At 36.1% G+C, this 21,116-nt stretch overlaps 1 protein-coding gene across 1 annotated transcript in view; it reads left to right on the top strand.

The window, feature by feature from the left end:
* The first annotated feature begins 407 nt into the window (after positions 1-407).
* Positions 408-21,116, top strand: part of DEUP1 (deuterosome assembly protein 1) — a 40,963-nt gene continuing 20,254 nt past the window's right edge. Inside the window, exons 1-7 of the mRNA XM_057375884.1 lie at positions 408-539; positions 1,237-1,301; positions 5,016-5,214; positions 6,555-6,650; positions 11,290-11,424; positions 14,191-14,304; positions 16,762-16,968. Of these exons, the coding sequence (XP_057231867.1) occupies positions 408-539; positions 1,237-1,301; positions 5,016-5,214; positions 6,555-6,650; positions 11,290-11,424; positions 14,191-14,304; positions 16,762-16,968 (948 nt within the window). The remainder of the gene's footprint in view (positions 540-1,236; positions 1,302-5,015; positions 5,215-6,554; positions 6,651-11,289; positions 11,425-14,190; positions 14,305-16,761; positions 16,969-21,116) is intronic.

The raw sequence follows: 21,116 nt of genomic DNA, 5'->3' as shown, positions 1-21,116 counted from the left end.
TGTTCTTTACCCCGGGTGAAATTTTCCTGAGGTGGAATTCACTCCAGCGTCCTTCAGATGGAAGGAGGGGCACAAGGAGTGATGGATGCCAGCACAGCTGCCCCTGCCCCTGCCCGGCCGTGCCCGGCCCTGCCCCGTCCCTTCCCGCCTGGGCCGGCGCCCTCCGCGTTACCGCGGCGACGGGCGGGAGCTGCGGCGGGACGGGCCCCGGGGGTGGCCGGGCTGCGGGGCTCGTACCGCGGTCACAGCGGCAGCGGGGCCGGCAGGAGCGGAGGGGAGAGCACGGCAGGTAAGGGGAGGGGAGGGGAGGGGAGGGCGGCGGCCGAGRCCCGGGGGTGCTGCCCGTGGCCCGGTCTCCTCAGGTGCGCGGCACAGCCAAGGCCGTACCTGTGCCGGTGCCACCTCAGATGTTGGTCTCCTATGGAATTAAGGGTGCTGGTCCTGCGGCAGGGTCACCTCAGGTGCGGGTCCGCTGTGGARCCGGTGCCCCTTTGGCAGTGTCGCCTCAAGTGCCCGCTCCCTGTGAAGCCATGGCTGCAGTGCCGTGTGTCAATTGCCCACACATCTGTGGGTACCGGTGCCTGTCCCCCATGAGAATCAAGCCTGCTTGATGCTCCACATCACCCATGATATTCTTGCGTGCAGGCAGAGGCACCCCACATCCTTGTGTCCTATTGGACCCTCAGAACTGGAGTGGTCACAGCAACAGCCTTGTTCTGATCYTCCTGCCTATTTGAGTGCTGTGTGTCTCAGACTGTGTCTGCCAAGCAAGGGAGTGAACAGGCAGTAGGAGTCCAAAACTGTGCTTGAGAGCAATTATAGCCTGGGTGGAGGTTAATCGTGGTGTGTGAAGGTRCAAATGTTTGATGAATGCAGCCACGGATCCACGGCAAATTTATATTCCTGTGCTTCAGCGTGTCTTCACAAATCATTGGCAATTGCATAACAGGGAATGATCCAAAACAAACTTCCTCATGGAGAACAAGGACTAGGCTCAGTATCAGCACCACCTCTGGTATCTCAGAACTGCTGTTAGAGAGCTGAGCTTACTCCCGAAATTTTTGTCTCTCCCATTCCAGTCTGTAATTAGAGCTGCACTTATCTGTCCTTGTTCATTGCAATGAGAAAATTACATAATATGAAAGGAAAGCATGGAACTATCCAGTGTGCACTGCTTGGCTATGTAAATGAATGCATTTCAGAATCTGAATTACTTGATTTTTGGTGTTTTAACAGGTTAAAAAGACAATCAGCGTTATGGAGGAGGACTTAGAAGTGCTCAAGGAACAGGCTGTGACTAAGTAGGTAATGACTTACTGCCTTGGGAGTTGAATGTGTGATGAAATTGAATTATGCAKGTTTATTAAAAATGTGAAACAAAATATTAATGATTTTAGAAGCAAACTTGATTCTCTATTTCATGACCTTTCTGTGCAAACTGGAGAGGTTGCTGATAATTAAGATAACGCATCTTATTGTTTTGGCTAATACTCTACTCACTGTTTCTGTTRTTTAATTTTTTTTAATATTCATACCTGAACAAAAGGGGGCAGAATGAAAGCAATGTGGCATTTTATTAAGGTATTAACAAATGTTATTTCAAACTTTTGTTTAAAGTACTGGAAGTTGCTAGGCTACAGCAGTATAAACTTACATATCACAGCTCTTTAAACATTAAAAACCTTGAAAACAACACTATTCATTGCTAAAGCCCTAGTCTTACTTTGCACAGATAATAGCTACAACTGTTCTCTCCAAGTTTTAAGTGCACTTTACATAACAACACATCATACTTTTTTATTTTTRTATAATCCAAGTTTAGTTCTTTTAATGTTAATCTAAAAAAAAATATTAGTATAGCACAAAGGCTTTCCAAAGAAGAGAGCACTTTATGAAAGTTGATGTAGGACCTCATCCCATCAAGTGTTTCCAAGGAACACACAAGTATTAGAAATACTTTCCCATATAATGACTTAYACAGAATATTTATCCATTATAAATTATAAATAAACTAATTAACTATTTTTCAGATAAACCAGTTTATTGCATCCTTATTACCAAGAAACAATATGAGGTGACATGAAGAACACTAAGTGTAAAAGTATATCCTTAAATAAAACAGGACATAACTTATTCTGACACAGGAAGGTTTTTAATGGGTTTTAAAAGTGTGCTGTGTTGTAACTGAAGAATGATGCATGCACTTTTCATGTCAGATAAAAAATTCTGCAGTAAAATGTTATACTCCTCTGATCAGTATGGCCCTTGGGTTTTTGTGKTKTTTTTTTTTACTYTGAGGGACATTCTTTTTGTTAGTGATGTGATTTGTAAAAGTAGCCATGAGAAAATCCCAAAGAGATATTGCTGGTTTTTGGCTACAAGTTAGAAACCTATTTCAAAAGTTCAAATTCTGCCTTGTCTTTGTTTAAATTGACATATATGAAATTTCAGGCTAGTGCAGATGAATCTAGAGGAATTTGTTCCATAATAAACCAGAAATCTTGCTAGTTAGTCATTTCCATTAACTATACAAAGAACCTGTWAGAGTAGTTTGGGATACACATTCAATGAAAGGAAACAATTTCAGTCTATGCTGACAGTATTCTGGGGATAATGCAGGGGCTTTAAAATTTAGGAAATGGCTGAGTAATGGTGATGAAAATAATAACAATTACGTTCCAGCTGCAAGGACTCATAAATCACAAATTGCCCATCCATAGATGTGTATGATTCTGTATGCCAAAAGCTGTTAAATAAATTGGTTATAGTTCTTATAATGGAACTTTGGGGTAGAGGATTCTAACGGACTGTTATATCACAACTGGTTAGTATATTTCTTATATTTAGAACAAGGTGGYTTGCAATAATAAAATGAATTAATATTGACTGTAGAAGCTGGTATTTTTAAATATCAAAACCTAATGAATATACTATGCAAGATGGAAATATTTGTTAACTGCATTGGTTTKGGTTGTGTTTGCATAAATATGGCCATACTTACTTTCCTATTTGTAAATAATAAGGGAAGAAGGTATGAAGTCAAGACACACAACATGAACAAAACATTTCTTAAAACATCTGGTTTTAAATTACAACTTTATTCTAGAGTGTATGGGCAATAACATTCTTTCTATGTCTATTAGGAAACAATCAGAAAAATGCAGACCTGTGCAGAATCCAAAGCAAAAGATGAATAAATAGAGCTAGAAAGGTCTAACTAGTGCAAAAATAATTCATAAAAAAGAAAAATAGTCTGGAGGTGGTAAAACTTGTTATCTAGATTTTTGTTTGTCTAAATTTGGAAACATTTCGTTTTGCATGAGATAAATAGTTTCTAATGGCAGTAGAACAGGAATCATCTCTATTTTCACTTATATGGAGACAGAATAAAAGAAGACTAAGAGCTTGCCTACACCACTTTAAAATGAAATAACGTGAGCTGTTTCAAAGCTACCACTTGCTGAAGTACAAGTCATTACTTCCTTGGATGTATGTCATTACATCCATTTGATGTATGCATTCAATGAAGTGGGAATGCTGAGTCCATATGGGTAAAAAACTCCAYGCATACTTCTTTGCTTATGAGAAAATGTGTTCTTAGTGTGTTTGTTTACATGATGGCTTGTTAAACAAAAGAAACCCCTTCATTCGACATCCAGTGATCAAATAATTTCTCATTACTGTGATACCGTATGATTGTCCATATTCTGAGGGGGCTAATTAGCACTCTTTCCAAAACACTAAAGCAATAGTTACTGCAGCAAGTAGCAGCACTCTGCTGTTAGGGGGATGACGTCAGGTCTGTGTTCAACAGTAGAGCCTTGGTATGGATTAGTTTTGGTAGAACAGCAGCAGTAATCTACAGTTTCATGTACTGATTTCCTTCTGCAGCTGCAAGTGTGCTTAGAGGATCCAGGTGWGGAATTAGAGAAAGTGAAGATAGACTGAGAAGTGCTTTCAGAAGGGATTTTTCTTTCAACAACTCCCTTTTATATAATGGTGACTCTAGGCCCAAGAAGCATGCAAGAACTGTTGAGAGAAAATTTTTAGCAACATATSCAGAATTTGCCTTGTGCAGGAAGATCTGAAAAAGGCAGGTGAAATTCAACCATGGTGGATCTGAAAGGGTAGTCTGATGATCTAGGCTAGAAGTTGCATTTTTACTTGCATAACAATATTTAGATTATCCATCCAACGCACAATAAAGTACTYATTTCTGAAGGCTGAAATCACCTAGCTGAGTCATTGCTGGTGGTTCACCAAAGCRWTGCCATGTGACCTTAGATGAGGCTGGAAGTGCGCAGGTCCTTACAGCGGTATCAGGGAAAATGTAGTCCTGATGCAGTATTGCTTTAATCTTCTGTTATCAAAATCCTATTTTATATTCTACCTAGAGGGGATCAGAGTTTACTCATCATTAATGCTGCTTTGGAGATGGGCTTCAGGCACTTGGGAGGGAGGGAGTTTTTGTTTTCAGAGATGTACATCACCTGCACTTTGGTTATTGTCATCCTATGAGTCATATTAAATTTCAAAATGGCATTGCCAACAGTTTTAACATTAAAAACTCATTAAGATTTATGTGTGCATTTAAAAAGCTTTTCCAAGCTTAACATTTATACTGTTAGAGTTTCAAGGATTTCTGGATGTAAAAGAAGTTTTAAAGAATTTAACTTTAAAAATTCATGCTGACTTTTAATTATTATATTATAAATCACTCAATTTTCCTGTAATAATTATCGAAGCAAGGGATATGCACAGTTTGAGCACCAAATAAAATATTTGTGATAAACCCATCTCTACATTAAAAGGCTGTTTTCTCAGCTTGGTGCAGTCAGAAATTGAGCATGAGGGCAAACTCAAGATGGATGAAGTGAGGTTCCACCTACATTTGAAGGCMTCATTTAACGTTCTCATTTTTTTCTTTCTGTTGTTGAAAAGTGATTCATTTGGTCAAAATAGAATTACAGCAATGTAAGTAAAAATCTGTTTTCTCCTTTATTCTTTATTTGAAGAAATAAATCTCTTTATGTTCTTAGAGTTTCTCCATGTGAAGCTGAACAACTTCAGGAATTAGTGCATCAGATTGACATCATGGTAAACAGAAAGCAAGTAGAATGGGAAAGAAAGATGAGAGCTTTAGAAGCAAAGATGGATATCCAGGATCAAGAATTAGCAAGTGCCCAAAGCAAACTGGATCAAAAAGGTCAAGAGGTATTTAAGAATATCACATTCTATACAGAAAGTATTTATTCTGGTAGTTTCTTATTAGTATGCTTTAAATTCTCTGTAAGGGGACTGTTTGTTCTATCATGTAAAAATACCAAACACCCCTTAAAGGTCACTAATTATCCTTAGTGCTTTGTTTTAAAGTGTGCTTCTGTTCTGAAAAGTGATTGTAAAAATGTCATTGAAAATCTCATATTTCTTCTATTTCCCTAAAGTCTACATCAAATATTCTCAGGTTAGCTGTAAAAAGATAAATTGATGCTTTTTCTAAATGCCAGCACTTCTCATTTCATCAGAAATTTTAAATGGAAGAATGCAGTTCAAAAAGGTTCACAAATTTATGTCTTTGTTACTCCTGTTTATACTCCTGATTTTTAACATTTTACATCATATACTGTCTTTGTATGATAATTTTTTTATTGCAAAGATTCTAATTGTATTACTACTTAGACTTTCTCACGAAACTTAAAGCCCCAGTGTACCTGGTGTTGCCTGTACTTCGCAATCTTATCTGCTGAATATTCATTCAGAAACATCAAGAAATCCTTGCACAGCATTCAGTTCTAGTTCGAGCCAGCTGAATTTAGGTTTTTAGACCAGGGCATCCTTGTGTGAGCTAAATGGCTAAATTGCCAGTGAGAGTTTTGAATATGAAGTGATTCTCCCTAATGAGCAATTAGAAACCTGTCCTTAGTCCCTGCAGTCAGAGGAACCAAGAAAAGAATTCAGGTAGCCCGTCTTCAAAGCATCTCTTTATTTGCCTGTACAGAGATCTTATGTGAAATATTTTTGCATATTCTACCAAGCTTCCAACTGCCCCTTCTGGAAAATACAGGTGCCATGTGTGCACTCTGTCATATTTCTSAATTCTCTGTGAAACTCAATAATAATTAATGATATCTCAAATGACACTGCACTTAGGGAGCTGAAGTGAATCTACAGTGTCTTCTGATAATTTGTACATAAATAGTGGAAGGTTTTTCATATAATTTTATGAGCCATTCAAGAAAAATTTTCACAATGGGGCRCAGCATAGTTTGGTTTGAAAATCTTTCATGAATGGTCTTTCATGACAGACTTGCACAATATTATTATTAAATCATAACATCAGCATTTAATGAGATTTTTTATTATAAAATCCCAAATTTGATGTTGATACAATATGGGTTTGTGGTTTTATTTTCAAGTCACTGAATTAATAGTTATTTTTAATATCTCTCCTTAAAGCAATCGTCTTYTTTCAAAGTTTCAAATTACTCTTCCAAAAATTGCATATTTTGAAACGTACAAGGAAAKGTACATTTGAATGCTTATTTTAACTGTAGGTGGGACTACTTCAGCAAGAATTGGAAAACTTACAGAAAACTAARTATGAAATGGCTCAGAGTTACGAAACTCAGCTTCAAGCACCAAAATCTCAAGTAAGAAAAATGTCAGTTTCATAATTTTATGATTGCAGTATAAATAGCTTTTACATACCAAATTGTATAGATGCGCCATTATGGATTTGGGAAAGATGAATCGTGTCATACAGATGATGATGACAACAGCTTCCTACCAGGTTCCATTATAATTAATGTACTGTCGTGTCRAAACAGTTTGGATGGATTTTGATGTGGATGTTATGGATGTTTTGATATCTGTTATGAAGACATATACTTGATTTCCTAACTTCAGACTAATAACTAAAGCCTTGGTGAGTGAATAAGGTAGATAATTGGATTCATGCTAATATGATTCTGATGCGCATTAGGAATTTGAAGATTTAAACTCTGCTTACTATGCCTTTGCTGTACTTTTTTTCTGGTTTTAGTCTCCCTGATTTACTTGACTGTTAAAGAGGCCTGATAGCTTTCCATAAGGTACAGATTACTTTGTACCAAAACTGGAGTAACCCCCATTAATGATATTGGGAGTTTGTTCTGGCTTTATTTGTTGTTCTGGTGAGTCAAGGGMAGGCCATTAAGAGTGGGAGAACATGGACCTCTCTCCTATGAAGACAGGCTGAGAGAAAGGACAAGGGTTTCAAACTGAAAGAATGAAGATTTAGACTGTACGTGAGGAACAATTTATTCTTTTTTCAGTGAGGGTGGTAAGACACTGGAACAGGTTGTCCAGAGTATTCAAGGCCAGACTGGATGGAGCTTAGASCAACCTGGTCTAGTGGRAGGTCTCCCTGTTTATGGTAGGGGAGTTGGATTAGATGATCTTTTAAAGGTTCCTTTCAACCCARCCCAAACCATTTGGCTGTGTTTGCTCTGCRCCYGCATTTTTGTATCTTCAGTATTTTCTACTTTAATTATTAATCTAAATTCTTAGCAACTTTGACTTGATTCTGTCTCAGATTTTCACTAATAACATATTCAACTCTGCATTGTTTTTCTTSCTACTTTCCTGTTCCCTTCACTGGATTCTCCTACCAGAGACTTAATGTTATAATTAAGAATTTCCAATTGCTGCACTTACTATATGATGTTGGATTGCATAACTTGGATATCATTATTTTCATTTAGAAGAGATAATACCACCTGTGTCCATCAAAGGAATAAATGTATTACTTCTTTTTAATGTTATGTTGTCTTCAAYTTATATTTTCTTTTACATATGAAAACTGATTTGGAAAACAGTTCTGTAAGTGGGCAGTGAAAGCTTTGGCTGTTTTGTAATTAACACTTTTAATCATTTGRAAAAGTATCTAGAAATAAAAGCTAGTTTATAATTTGCACAAATTAGAGAAAAGCATCATCTTAGCATGATTATTGAGAAGATAAACATCACACAATGAAAAAGAATGTGACATTTTATGCATAAGTTCTAAGGTACCTTTAGCATTGCAGAAATATGCTCARAAATATAGTAGGTCTCTCTTTTCTTTATGACATTTTTTATGCTGCAATATGTTTCACTTCCTAATTATTTTTTTTATCCCATGCTAAAAATGGTTTGGTTTATGTTACATGTTGTTGCTAAGACCTTCACCGAAATTGAACCTCTGAAATTGAAAGTCCAGGCCATTTTTCATGAAGATTTTTATTTTGGAGGTTTTAATCACCCTGCAAGTCCTCTCCATGGGCAAATACAACCAGTTTTCTCTTTTATTTTTTTAAAGAACCTGACATTTTCTAAACTACAAGGTTTTCTCTTTAAACCTTGTTATATTTCTTGCCTAGATTTGCCTTTTTAGTTACCACTCAGACCACCTAATCTTTCTTTGAGTTTCTTGATTACTTCTTCTTCTATCTCTGTGCAAGAAGTTTGGATTTCTAGCTCTTAAGAATGTACATCACTTTCCCAATCCATGCCTTTAAACATTTCATTCTATCTCARTCACCCTATTTATTTTGCTAAGAGTTCCAGCACTGATTTTATTTTCCAATCCTCGTTCCTCTCCTTTTGCCAAACCATAGTTCTTCATGAAATACCTACTTAGTTCACATTGACTGAMGAAGTAAACTGTTAAACGCCTATGTTAAGAGGCCTGACTAAATTCTCTATGTCATAAACAGAAGTCTCCCTGTCAGAACAATTCCTAGCACCTTTGCTAGACAACAGGACTATCCCTTCTAGCTTTTATCGTGTCTCCTTATAGAATTAGGAATTCTTGAATTCCTGAATTACAGTGCTGCAGTGTCAGCAATGGAATGGATTTAATGTCTCCAATTCTCAGCTCATATCACAAACTCAWATCTAAAATATAGACCTTCTGTGACAATATGAATCTTTGCCTTATCTCCTTTGATTCCCTTCTTGCAGCTCTTATTCTCACTTGGAAGTTATACCACCTTCTAAACTGTTTAAATCCTGCAAGCGGCAATTTAATTCTGAAGAAATTGTGTGTTACTATTTACCAATAACGTTGTATCTTTCTCTACAGACCTACTCTTAAAACCCCTCCCGAGATTTGCTCCTGCTTAATCTTTATAGGAATAGTAAGATCTTTTTCTAGCTGTTAGAATGCTAGACTATTCAGCTATTCTTACTGTAAGAACTTTGCAACTGATTTCCTCGCTTAGACATTTAAAAGCTTCGTCTGAGGTACGCCAGGCTCCCTTTAGAATAAAGAGAAGGAAATAAACGCCCCCAGAATTCAATTCATGTCATGATAAGAATTTAAGATTGCTGAAATGACTAAGCACTTACAGGCAGTTTTTTCTAATGTAGAGTATCTAAGGTATGTCTAATTTTCAGAAATTTAAACTTAGATGGATCCTACCCCAAAACTCACTAAAATGCCTCATCTTTTTTTTTTTTTTTTTTTTTTTTTTTTTTTTTTTTTTTTTTTTTTTTTTTTNGGACCTTTTAAAGCTAATATCTGGCATTAAATGGAAGGATTTTTGGCTTTTTGTTTAGTTTTCAGTCATGATAGCATYGAGACTTTAATTTCTCTCTAATATCCTACTGTCATTAAATATCTAATACTCAAACTAAATTTTCTCTTTTTGGACATTCTGTTCCATTTTAGACTGACATACTGAATTGTTGGATCCTGTAGTTTCTAGCCTTCTTAGCATAAACATTCCAATACCTGTCTTACCTGAATTTGTTCTTCCCAGGCAGTTCACATATGCCATAACATATTGAAGAGTAAAATTGTTATTTGAAAAATGATATCTTTCTTCCAAGGTCAATGAGTTCCATGTTGCTTGAGCCTGGATACTCTGACTCATTTTAAATATTTTATCTTAACTGTGTTCCCTGGCAAAGTCAATTTCAAATATATGCAGCTTCACTGCAAGACTTGTGATTTGGTTTTGAAGGTGATAACTCAACTCTGTGTGTCCATTTTACAGACTTGCTATTCAGATATTCCTTGCTGGTCAAATCTATGCCTSGGCCTCTCCGTATAATGGAACTTTCTTGTCCTGGATGATCTGTCTTTTCATCATCTTTTCAATTAGTTTTTGCTGTCCCCTATTATGATTCCCAAATCAATCTCAAGTATGTCTGGGAAGTTTCCAGATGATTTTAAACAAGTTTCTTCTCTGTWTCTTTTCTGAACTTCTTTGGACATATTTGTTATCTGCACAGACCTCAATTGCTCACTCGATATGGACTCAATAGGATTCCATTCCATTTCCAAACAGTAGCTCACTTTGAGCTGTTAACAAAAATATGAGATTTTGTGGATTCTGTTAGGTTATACAAAGAACTTTATATTAGAGCCAGATTTTTTAAAGTAATATGTACTTAAATTTAAAGGAACTAAACAAGAGACATGRTTTGTATTTGTAGTTGTAAACTTCTTTTCTGCACAATATTCTTCACAAAGTTCTTTTCCTCAACTTTCCTCAAGATCATATTTCCTTTGTCAATACCCTTGGGTTTGCATTTTTTTTCAATCCCAAATGTATACATATTCCTACCAAAGAGTATCAGTTTTCTGWATCAAACCTGTTAACAGACAGTGGACGCTAGCTACAGCACTTTGTTCATGCAGTGTAGTGAACTGATCAGACTGGCTGYTTCTCTGTAGAGGCTGGTCCTTCTGGTACCTTTTCTTCCCTGCCTCTGACTCCTAAGCCAGGCTTTCATGGTGAAATCAGGCAGTGTCTGTTGTCTATTTAGGGTCTTATTTCTAAGAGACACTCAGTGGGACCAGAACTGTGCAATCGTCATATACATAACATTTCAACAATTTTCATTGCAAAAAAGAAACAAGCAAGTTCCAAGTACATTCATGATAATCTTTCATTCTGGCTAGTGRAGCACCCTTTAAAAATGTCAACACAAGATGGCAGTAAACAAGTATAGAACATTCCCTATAAGCACTGTAGAGGAAATGACTCTGTGGGTAACAATGCCATGAAGAACTGCAGCAAAATTAAGTAGCTGTCAAATGAACCCATTTGAACAGTTAGTTAACATGTACGTGAGAGCTCAGTTTTGTTCATCTATGATAATTCATTAATTGATTTTAACTGTATTCATTGATTTTTTTGTTACATTGGTTAAACATTTAGAATGCTAAAGCTGCAGYTGGTGATTCTACTTTGAAGAAAACTTTGGCCATGTGATCATCTTTGATAGATTCTGCATGTTCAATTCTACTTTCATTTTTAGTTCTCAAAGTTGACAGATACTTATGAAAAGCTACAGTCACATCGGGTAAAACAAAAAAATGTCAAAAGTAGTGAAAAATGTGAGGAAAACCTGGAGACACCATCTGACCCAAGGAATTTATACATGAAACTGGAGGTAAGAATACTTTGTTATTATATTCTAATTTTAAGATGCCTCTATTTTATTCAAAATTGTAAGCYTTAGTTTGCTCATGAGTCTACAAAAATTATCTAATTGTCTTGTTTTGACAAAAAKGGTGCTTAGTTTCAACATTAATTAATATCAGTATTTTTTGTAAGTGTAACWATAAATAAATGTTACTGTTTCCCTGATTAATATGTGTGTTCTGGATAACACAAKCTCTTGAGGCGTGAGACCTTTTACATATGCAAGATACTGTCACATAATACCTACTATTAATTCAAATTTTATAGACCTCAGGACAACTGTGACCATGTTGGGCAACACAGAAAAAAAGGATTTAGGTTTGGAAAGCTGCTTGTTACACATGCWTCTTGTCAGCACCCTTGTGCCTGAGGCAATCCATGACCTTGAACTCAGTGCCTGTTTCCCTACGAAGGATTAGGTGCTTAAAAATACATTCTGCAGAATCCAGCATACTTAYTGGGGGACTAGATAATAGATGCTGAGGACAGGATTCAGACATATTCCCTATCCCTTTGGACACAGGCTGGATTTTAGTGGASTTTTTCTTGGATAGAGGAAGGCACTGATTTTTGTTCATAATTCCCAGCCTTGACTTATCAGAGATTACTTTATGATCTGTGGAATAATCAGATATTTATTGGACTAACAGGAAAGTTAAGCAAGGTACAGAAGTTGTAGAGAGTGTGCCTGCAAGTGGTGTCTTCTCTCCAAATACTCCTCTGGCTACATTAGCGGGGCAGAAACTGATATCCAGTATTATTTCTTATAACTGAGCAATATAATCYCTAGGTATGCTAATTTTTGCTGCTTCTTTTCTACCTATCTAATAAATTCCCCGGTATCCTRAACAAAGTGAAACAACTTCAAAAGGAACAATTCCATAGCCTGTTGAAAACTAAGATTTGTTAGGTAGAAAATTAACATTCTACTTCAGATTCTGCCTTGAAAGATTTTTACACCAAATCCTCCACTTATGGGAAGAACAGTCTAAACAGTATCCTGATGAAGCATAGGAGAATCACAAAMATGAAATTCATGTTTTGTCTGTCCATCTATTCTATTTGTGAATAGCATAATAAAGTAGTATGTGCTTTGAGTGCTTACTGGACTGGGTGCTGTAGGCAAAGCAAGGACAGGAATATCAGTTTATATGGGAGCTGTTTGCCCAGCTGCTAGACATTGGGAAGACTTACACATTTATGATGCAAATTTGTGATGTAGATTATTTGGACACTTTGAGAACTTTGCAATCAAGAAATTAAGCTCTAGTTGATTTTAAGTAATTTCCAAATTTTAATCCAAATTAAGCAGGGCCTTAGGATCTGTATTTTGAATTTTTCTTTCATGTTATTTTATAAGATATAGGACTAACTTCTGCAACTGCCAGATGCTGTAATTACATAGACACCCTAGACACATCCCAACCCTGCATGATGTTGGCTGTCTCTTCCACATGCAAGTTCTCACCATCAGAAAAGCCCCAATGCTTTGGAACGCAGCGTAGCTGCCAACATCCGCTACTACAAGAATAAAAAACGGGTTGTACATCTGTCATTGACTAAATATATCACTGCTGTCAGCTAATTTGATAATAACCTTACTCAAGATTAAAATGTGAAAATAATCTAAGACAATGCTATAATTTGATTAATTATGCAGTATGAAAAATGAATGCTTGGAATATATTCAGCAAATTCAAGTATTCAGAAAATAATTACTGTGGTGAAAATCTACTAAGCTCAGCAGTGCTTTAGTAAGGCCTTGAACCTGCAGTCCTCATTAAGTAGTCTGAAACTCCATTTATATCATGTTTTATAAAATAGGAAAATGTTTATTGTTTTAAATGTCAAAGCAGATATTGAGAAAGCTCTGAAAGAAAATTTGTATTAATCTATGTTGAAAAWGATTCAGTTTTGTTTCAGTAGCAAAAAAMAMCCCTTATTTTTTTAATTTGGGGAATATTCCAGTTTAGCTTAATTATAAAACATCATCTGTCTTTTTGGAACAACATTTCCTTTAGTTTTCAACATAWAAATCAGCACAGTATTATTTTGCTAAATTTTCAAACTAAAATAGCAACAGCTCCAGTAAGTGAAGTTCTCCTTATTTTGCAAGGTACTGCCTTTAAAGTGTATTTCTGAACATATAAGGTCTGGTTTAAATTAAAAGAAAATTCAAATACACTATAAGTATGAATGTAAGTACAAATACAAAAACAGTGTTAGATAAATCTAGTATAATAGAATTTCTTWAAAAGTTTTTCATTTAAACTAGGTGAATTCAGAACCTGAAGCAGCAATTTTAAAGAGGGCAAGAAGTAAAATTTATTCAAGGTGGCTGCTGTCCCATTTGTGAAAAAAAGCAAAAAGTGAGCACTCAAAACATGTGTCTGAATATTAAGGGTTTAGTTGCCTGCTGATTTCTCTGCTCAACACTGATATAGCTTTAAAGTCACAGGAACTACCATCCAATAAAATCTGTGTATTATAGTAATAACTCTAATATATTACAGCTTTTAGTAGCCCTTAACGCTGGACTTCTTCTGGTGGGGATAACTGAAGGCTGATTTATATAAGTGTTCTTTATTTTTACTTCTTTCCAAAATTATGGAAAGATGATGTATTAATTTAGAAACTAGATTTTTCTTAGAATGATTCAAAATGCAAAATTATTTAGAATGAGGAAAATAGATATTTTCCCTGACTTTGCTAGCCTTGTTTTGCTGTCTTTCAGGAATTTAAGGAAAAATCAAGAGAATGGGAGAAGAATGGGACAATRTGTCAAAATAACCCTGTTTATTTAGATGTGCAACCAAAACTATTGCCCGAGAAATGTAATTTATTTCAGGTGAAATTCTACCTTCCTGCTTTAGGAAGAAAATAAACTCTTTGTTCAGCTAGAGCTTACTTTAAGTTAATTTTTTTWAAAACTAAGTTTACAGTGAATCTTATAATGCATGTCTATATTGGTAATGAATATATTGCTTTGGGTAAGGCAGAGCCATACTGGAATATCTAATGATATATCATTATTTTATTTTTYTTGTGAAAATGAGAAAATTAATCAGGATCATGATGAAAATTATAACATTTCTATTGAAAAAAAAAAAAACCCAAACAATTCAAAAACCAGTGAATGTTCCTTTTTATTTTTTAAGCATATTATGGAGATACTTTTATCTTCCATGCTCTTTACCACTATGCAATTACTTGTGACACATTRTTAAAAATTATCTTATCATGTAAGTAGACATGCTATTAAGGTGTTGACTCAAATATAAACTTCTTTCAAATCTGATAGCCTTTATTTTTCTGGCGATCATAAATATACACTAGTATAATTTGTGCMGAAAAATGAGTTTTCATATGCTACTCCAGAATCACTCTTGGAGTTGTTTGTTGTATCACTTTGCCCTTTTTGATCATATTTTTTGGCTTTCTAGTTACCATGCAGTTACTTGGTTGACTATGATTATTTTTTACTTGCCAATTTGCTTATTGCTCTTTTTATATATAGACCCTTGATATTGCATCTTTTTATTCTTTTAATTCCTTCCAATACAGAAAAAAATGTTATTTAATGATGTCATGATGACCTATCCTTCTTTAAAAAAAAAAAAAAAAAAAAAGAAAAAAAAAAAAAAAAAAAAAAAAAAAAAAAAAAAAAAAAAACAGAAAACAACTTGCTAATTGACTAGGCCACAAGACAGTTTGAAAATTAAGTAAGGCAAAACAATTATGTTGCTCACTGGTAATTCCCTTTTCCATTGTTACTAAGCTCATTGGATCTTAATCTAGTGAAACACTTTCTTAACAATTCCTATGAGACTCTTTACACATATCCAGAGTTTCCAAGGATGACAGTTAAGTTTTGGGTTTAGCTGCTGAGAGCATTATATTCCAGTGACAGAATTTCCATAGAAATGCATTAAAAAAGCAAGTCTTTGACTAGACAAAACTATTGACTGATAAGTGTTGATTGCATAGTTAGACAAGTCAAAATAGAGTGCTCAGGGYGATCATTCACATTTTTCTGTTGAARYTTTGGTTGCCATCMGTGAATTWGCTTTGAAGACAATTTTCTTCAYGACTGTAACATAACACCCACTGGTTTTTCAAACACAAGTCTGRTGGRCTGTTACCCTTAGCTGTTTCAAAGCATTTAGTGTTCCTGTATCTTTGCCTCAAATTCCTCTTTTGTGAGGTCTTTGATTTCCAGTTGGAGTCTTGCACTRTATTTTTCACAGGATGCACTTACACTGGTATATCAGAGTCCATAACTTGGATGTCAAAGGGCCCTTAATTTTTTTATCTATAGAAATGAAACTTGCAATTTTTTGGGCTTTCTATTTGCTGTGCAGACAGTGATCCATTCTACTTACATTCTCAGGCAACACAAATTATGGGGACATAGTCAATAACATCAAAAGTTGTATAAAGAATGACTTTTTGCAGTCGTTGTCATTGAAATAYGATATTTGTAACCCTGTTTATTTTTACTATGTATTTTCTTGCCCAGCTTGAGCTCTGCACATGATATATGATTTCCAGGTCATATTTTGTTGGCATTTTTCAACTAATTCCCAGTCTTCTGAAAGATTAGTGCTGCTTGTTAGTCTCCCAGTAGAGAGATCCATGTGGATAGTTTTTTAAACAGCAAAAACAGTTTCCATAGTAATTATGCTTCTTCACAATTCCTGTGGATTCAGAAATACTGGCAATACCAATTTTCTGAAGTTTTGTTTTTAGGGTTTTAATTAGTACAAGAAGCTGCATGGAGTGTAGGACTCTGCCAAATGTACAAATGATTCTTCCCCAGGTTTAAGGATAATGATCTCAAAGAAGTGCAGCTCCYGTAGTAACTGAGCTGTTTGTACATGAACTATGTAATGGCAGCCCTCTAGTCAAAGGTTAATATCTATCCTGAGGCACACACACACAGAGCTCCTACTGAGTTCAATGAATCAAAGAGGAACATTTCTCTCAAATTATTTTTTATAGGTAACTGCTTTGAGTAGGTCATCATAATCACCTTATTCACATTTGAGGCTCATTAACATTAAATACTAGGAAAATACACAGCACAGGAAAAAAAAATCCTTGAAAAAATTCTGTGCCCTTGAAGGTTTCTGAAACTTTTTTTTAACTGAGGGCAAGTAATTCAAACTGCTTGAATTGTACCATCTTTTCTATGCAAATCCAGGTGAAGAAAGGAGTAGCCTTATGATTACAGGAATAATTATTTGGTCCTAGCAATTTACATATAATTATTGAGTTTAATTTAAAATRTTTTCTTGTTTTATAGAACCGAAATTATCAATCCCAAACACACATTAAGAAACAAAGCCAAGAAGAGCTAATTACCTATGCCCAGCCCAAAAGTGAAAGTGATTATTTGATTATTGAAAAGCTAAAGGAMACTGTGAATGAAATAGCAAGAAACAAGAATAAACTGGAAGAGGAAAATATGAAACTCCGTGAGGATCTAAAAATGTACCAAAACCAGTGCCAGGTAGTATTAGTTTTTTATGATGGAAGTGATGGAATTAATGTTGGAAAATCAAAATGAGATGCCCACACAAATGTACATTAGGTGTATCCTTTGCAGGAACACAGAATAATCTGGGAACAGTATGGGTTTTGGTTTTTTTTAGTAAACAGAAAWAAGTTTGATTTGTAGTAGTCTGTTTTTCTCTTGTCTGTATATCTAGGGTTTTATAATTCTCCTATTTCTACAGCATTTACAGAAGCTTTGTCAAAGTTGGTTCCCTGTATATAAATGATTTCTGTAAAATCTCTTTATCTGATTTACACTTGTTGTTCATTGTGCCATATAGCCAGTAAATAAGTATATAAAAACATGTATGGTATACTTTGTTAGTTTTGARAGGAGATTTTGCAGTCAATTTTTAAGACTTTTAGAGTTTCTGGCCATGTAAAGAACCATCAGGTTTTATCCCTAGTTCACTGTTTCTTGGTGTAGCACTGCTCTATGAAGACAGCCATTTGCTCCCCTTCTTTTGGTCATGGTGTATGAGTTCTGACGTGACTGAGATAATACAAGATCTTTACAGCCATTTTTATYAGCTGTGTTTAATATATATCAGGAATGAGATTCTCGTTGTTGCTTTTTCTGGTAACATATACCAGTTATACTTTTGTTCATTTATTTAAGCACTTCTATATTCAGTAATATATTGAATGGTTATGGCCTATGGTTACTTCAAGTCCTTTTAGAGAAAGATTTGTTTCTGTTTATAGACAGTCTTTCAAAGTGATAACAGCATATGCAATACACTTTATGGGAATTATCATATATGTGGCAGAGGTTAATTTCAGATTGTGTTGTCAGGTGTTACCAGAACAGCCAAGTTTATACATGCCCTTTGCACATTATTTCACTACTGAGTCTTCTGTCTGTATACAAGATATCAGTATGCAAGCAAAAAACACTGGTTTTGGGCCTGTTTAAGAGGCTGCCATCAAWAGCAGTGGGACTAGAGGATGCAGTGGCACTAATCATGGCAGTTGGAGCAAGTGGATAGATACTGTATTATGGAGAGAGTATGTATCATTGTGCTGTAGCTGTTAAGAAAATCTTCAAGCAGGAGGAATTTTGGAATCATGTATTCAAGAGACTACAGGAGCTGTAGGAAGCTTGAACACACTTTAAGTAGAAGCAGAGCTAGATGTACATAACAGTGTCACCTAAAGGGCAGAAAGTTGCAGAATTACTGTGTTGGTGGTGTGGAATGCTGCTATGTTAGTTWAAAAAGCCACATTTGGAAATAGGTGCAGAAGGGAAACGCTGATGTAACGTCAGTGTATGGTGAAAAGGGGTAGGTCAGGGAAAATATTTTTTTGGGAATGCCTGTATGAGAAAGAAGAAAGTACAAGGCCTGTTGTCAGTCAGAAAAAGTAAGCAGATTTGCATGGAGGAGAGTTAGGTGGAGAATGGCAATAGTTGGACATGACATGGGTGAAGGAGGAAGGAGTAGATGGGAATCTTGGTGTGGAGAAATCTGATGGCAATGAAAGCAAGACTTGTATTGTGCCTCATATATTCCTCCATATGTGCCTATGGTCATTTCATGTGTGCTTCTATTTATCTTATACTATCAATTAGCAAGAAGACCAGTTTGTTGGTGGTACAGAAAGTACAAAGTTTAGAAGATCCAAATGGAGACTGCAGTCTATTTGTCTATGGGTAGACAAATCTGACAAACTTATCGGTGGCTATAACATGAGAGGCAACCTGAAAACATCACACAAAGGGTTTGGTTCTTGAAAAAGTCAGCATTAGGTCAGCTGCTATACACTATTTACATAAAAATATACCATATAATGATATTTAAAAGCTTGAACAGTGTGCTGGATTTGCATTGGGAAGGTTTTGGTAATGAAAGCAGCTCCCAAGACAGGCCCACACGGGGCGAGGCTGAGCACAACAATGATGGTGGCACCTTGGGGTTAATGCATTTGAGAAGAGGGGGAAAAAAAGCCTTGTACAGTCAGGAGAGAGGAGTGAGAGCACATGTGAGAGGAACAGCCTTGCAGACCCCAAGGTCAGTGCAGAAGGAGGAGCAGGAGCTGCTCCAGGTGCCAGAGCAGAGATTCCCCTGCAGCCCCTGGTGCAGCCCATGGTGAGGCAGCTGTGCCCCTGCAACACATGGAGGACCAGAGGGGAGCAGAGATCCACTCACAGCCCCCGAAGGGACACACACCAGAGCAGGGGAATGTATGAAGGAGGTAAACCTGATGTCTTCTGGTTCAAAATTAATTTTCTTTTTTACCAAATGCAATAGGTATTTTCTAAAATAATAGTGGATGCATATCTAATTTTTTTAACTGATATGTGGAACTGTGAAACTCTTGACCTGACGTTCTGTTTCAATTATCATTGCAGCTGCCGCTGTGGCTGCTCTTGTTCCTGCTACTATTGTAATTCACAGAAGAAAATACAATTTATGTAAATATGTGTGATGACTACAGTATATCACAGAAAATATTACTTCTGCCACACAATTGTCCAGAACTCATTTCCCTTATCCACGCCAGAATGAAATCAGAGGGGTAACCATCTCCCAAATTCATATGTTATAAAATAATTGTGACTATTTCTTGAATATTGGAGTCATGAAGATGAGAATAAACAGGTCTTACAAACAATTTTAACAGTCTATTAAACTTTATTTCATTTGAATGTACCACAAGTTGCATTTCAATGTTTTAAAAAGCTCTCTGGGCCTTAAAGTAAAAAAGGATAAGGTGAATGAGTCCATATATTCAGCCCMTAAGAAAACCCCCAAAAAACMAAAAAAGCACTTCAAATCTGTCTTCAGCAACCCTTCCAGCCAGAGGAAAACCACGGGCTTCTTGGAAGGAAGGTCATTCTCATATGAGGTGTCTCAGTTTGAGACAATGTTTTCAGAGAAAAAATGTTAGTGAGTAAATGTTTCCTCTGAAGTGAAAAATTTGATAATTTTTTCCCACCAATATGAAATAGATACTCGGGCAAAAGTGAAGAGAAAAAATAAAGTAGTTTATTAACAAAACACAGTGCCCACAGGACACAGATAAAAAGTAACTGTTAGATATTTAAAAGTCTAGGAATGCACGCTGCTCCCTCCCCCACAGCCGYTCAGCAATGGTATGGAGAAAGATGGTGSCCCCTGTCCCAGGGAAAAAAGAAACAAAAGAAAAAAAAGTCCACCTGGCGCTTGGGCAACAGTGGCAAAACCTGGATAGTCCTCTCCTCATTGTGGATGAAACAGAGAGCCTGGTGTGCTTTCTGTTGCCAGCTTGGCTTCTTCCCAAGTCCCAGACGAGACGGAGCAGCACCACTTGTSCCCGCTGGCTGTTGGAGCAGCTCACTGTCCCTGCCGAAAATCACAGGAGCTGCAGAAAGGAGTAGCAGTCCAAGGAGAGCTGTTTGCACAAGCTAAAAAACCTAAGCTAACAAACCTGAGCTAGCTAAACAGCAACAACATAACTCCCTTGCAGGCAGTGAGCAGACCTCCCACAGCACCGAGCTGAGGTCCAAAAGCCAACAGCTACACGGCAGCCCYGGCTTTTAAACTGCCCACTCTGCCCCTGCCCCTTGTTTCGGGTCAGATTTAAAGGCACAGACACCTTTTGGGCRTACAAGCTGRMGGAATATAGGAATACAGGATTGGCACAAAATCAACTCAAGACATGAGGTTTTAAGGGAAATAAACCTTTGAAGTTCTTGCTTGCAGTGWCATTTCTGGATTCCAGGTCTCTTTTGAAATTTTAAAGCCTTTATTTTTTTAAATAAGGAAGCTTAATTTTCTTAAATATGGAAGCTATATTGAAATAAATGAAGAAATTATGGAAAATGCTAATGGCTTTAGTGTAATAATTTTAAAGGTAAATTATCAATATCCTTGGAAAAAAAAAGATTTTAATCAGAAATATGCTTTTGGATCTTAAGGGAGAAGCAATAAGTATTCTCTGGAAAATACTATTGCAAGAACTGATTATTATTGCTGCTTGTGTTATTTGTGGGCTATAATTCCAATTTCTTATATTTAGTATGTTTCCAGTATATTTTTGTGAAATTCTGGTTTTTTCGGAATTCATATTTTATCATGCCAAATGTAATATATATCTTCAGGTTGTCTAACATGCTATCAATCT

The sequence above is a fragment of the Malurus melanocephalus genome, unplaced genomic scaffold, assembly GCF_030028575.1.
Source record: "Malurus melanocephalus ecotype Western Australia unplaced genomic scaffold, MMel_1.1 scaffold_262, whole genome shotgun sequence".
NCBI lineage: Eukaryota > Metazoa > Chordata > Aves > Passeriformes > Maluridae > Malurus > Malurus melanocephalus.
The sequence above is the reverse complement of the archived record's forward strand: the minus strand, read 5'-3'. Positions and strand labels throughout refer to the sequence as shown.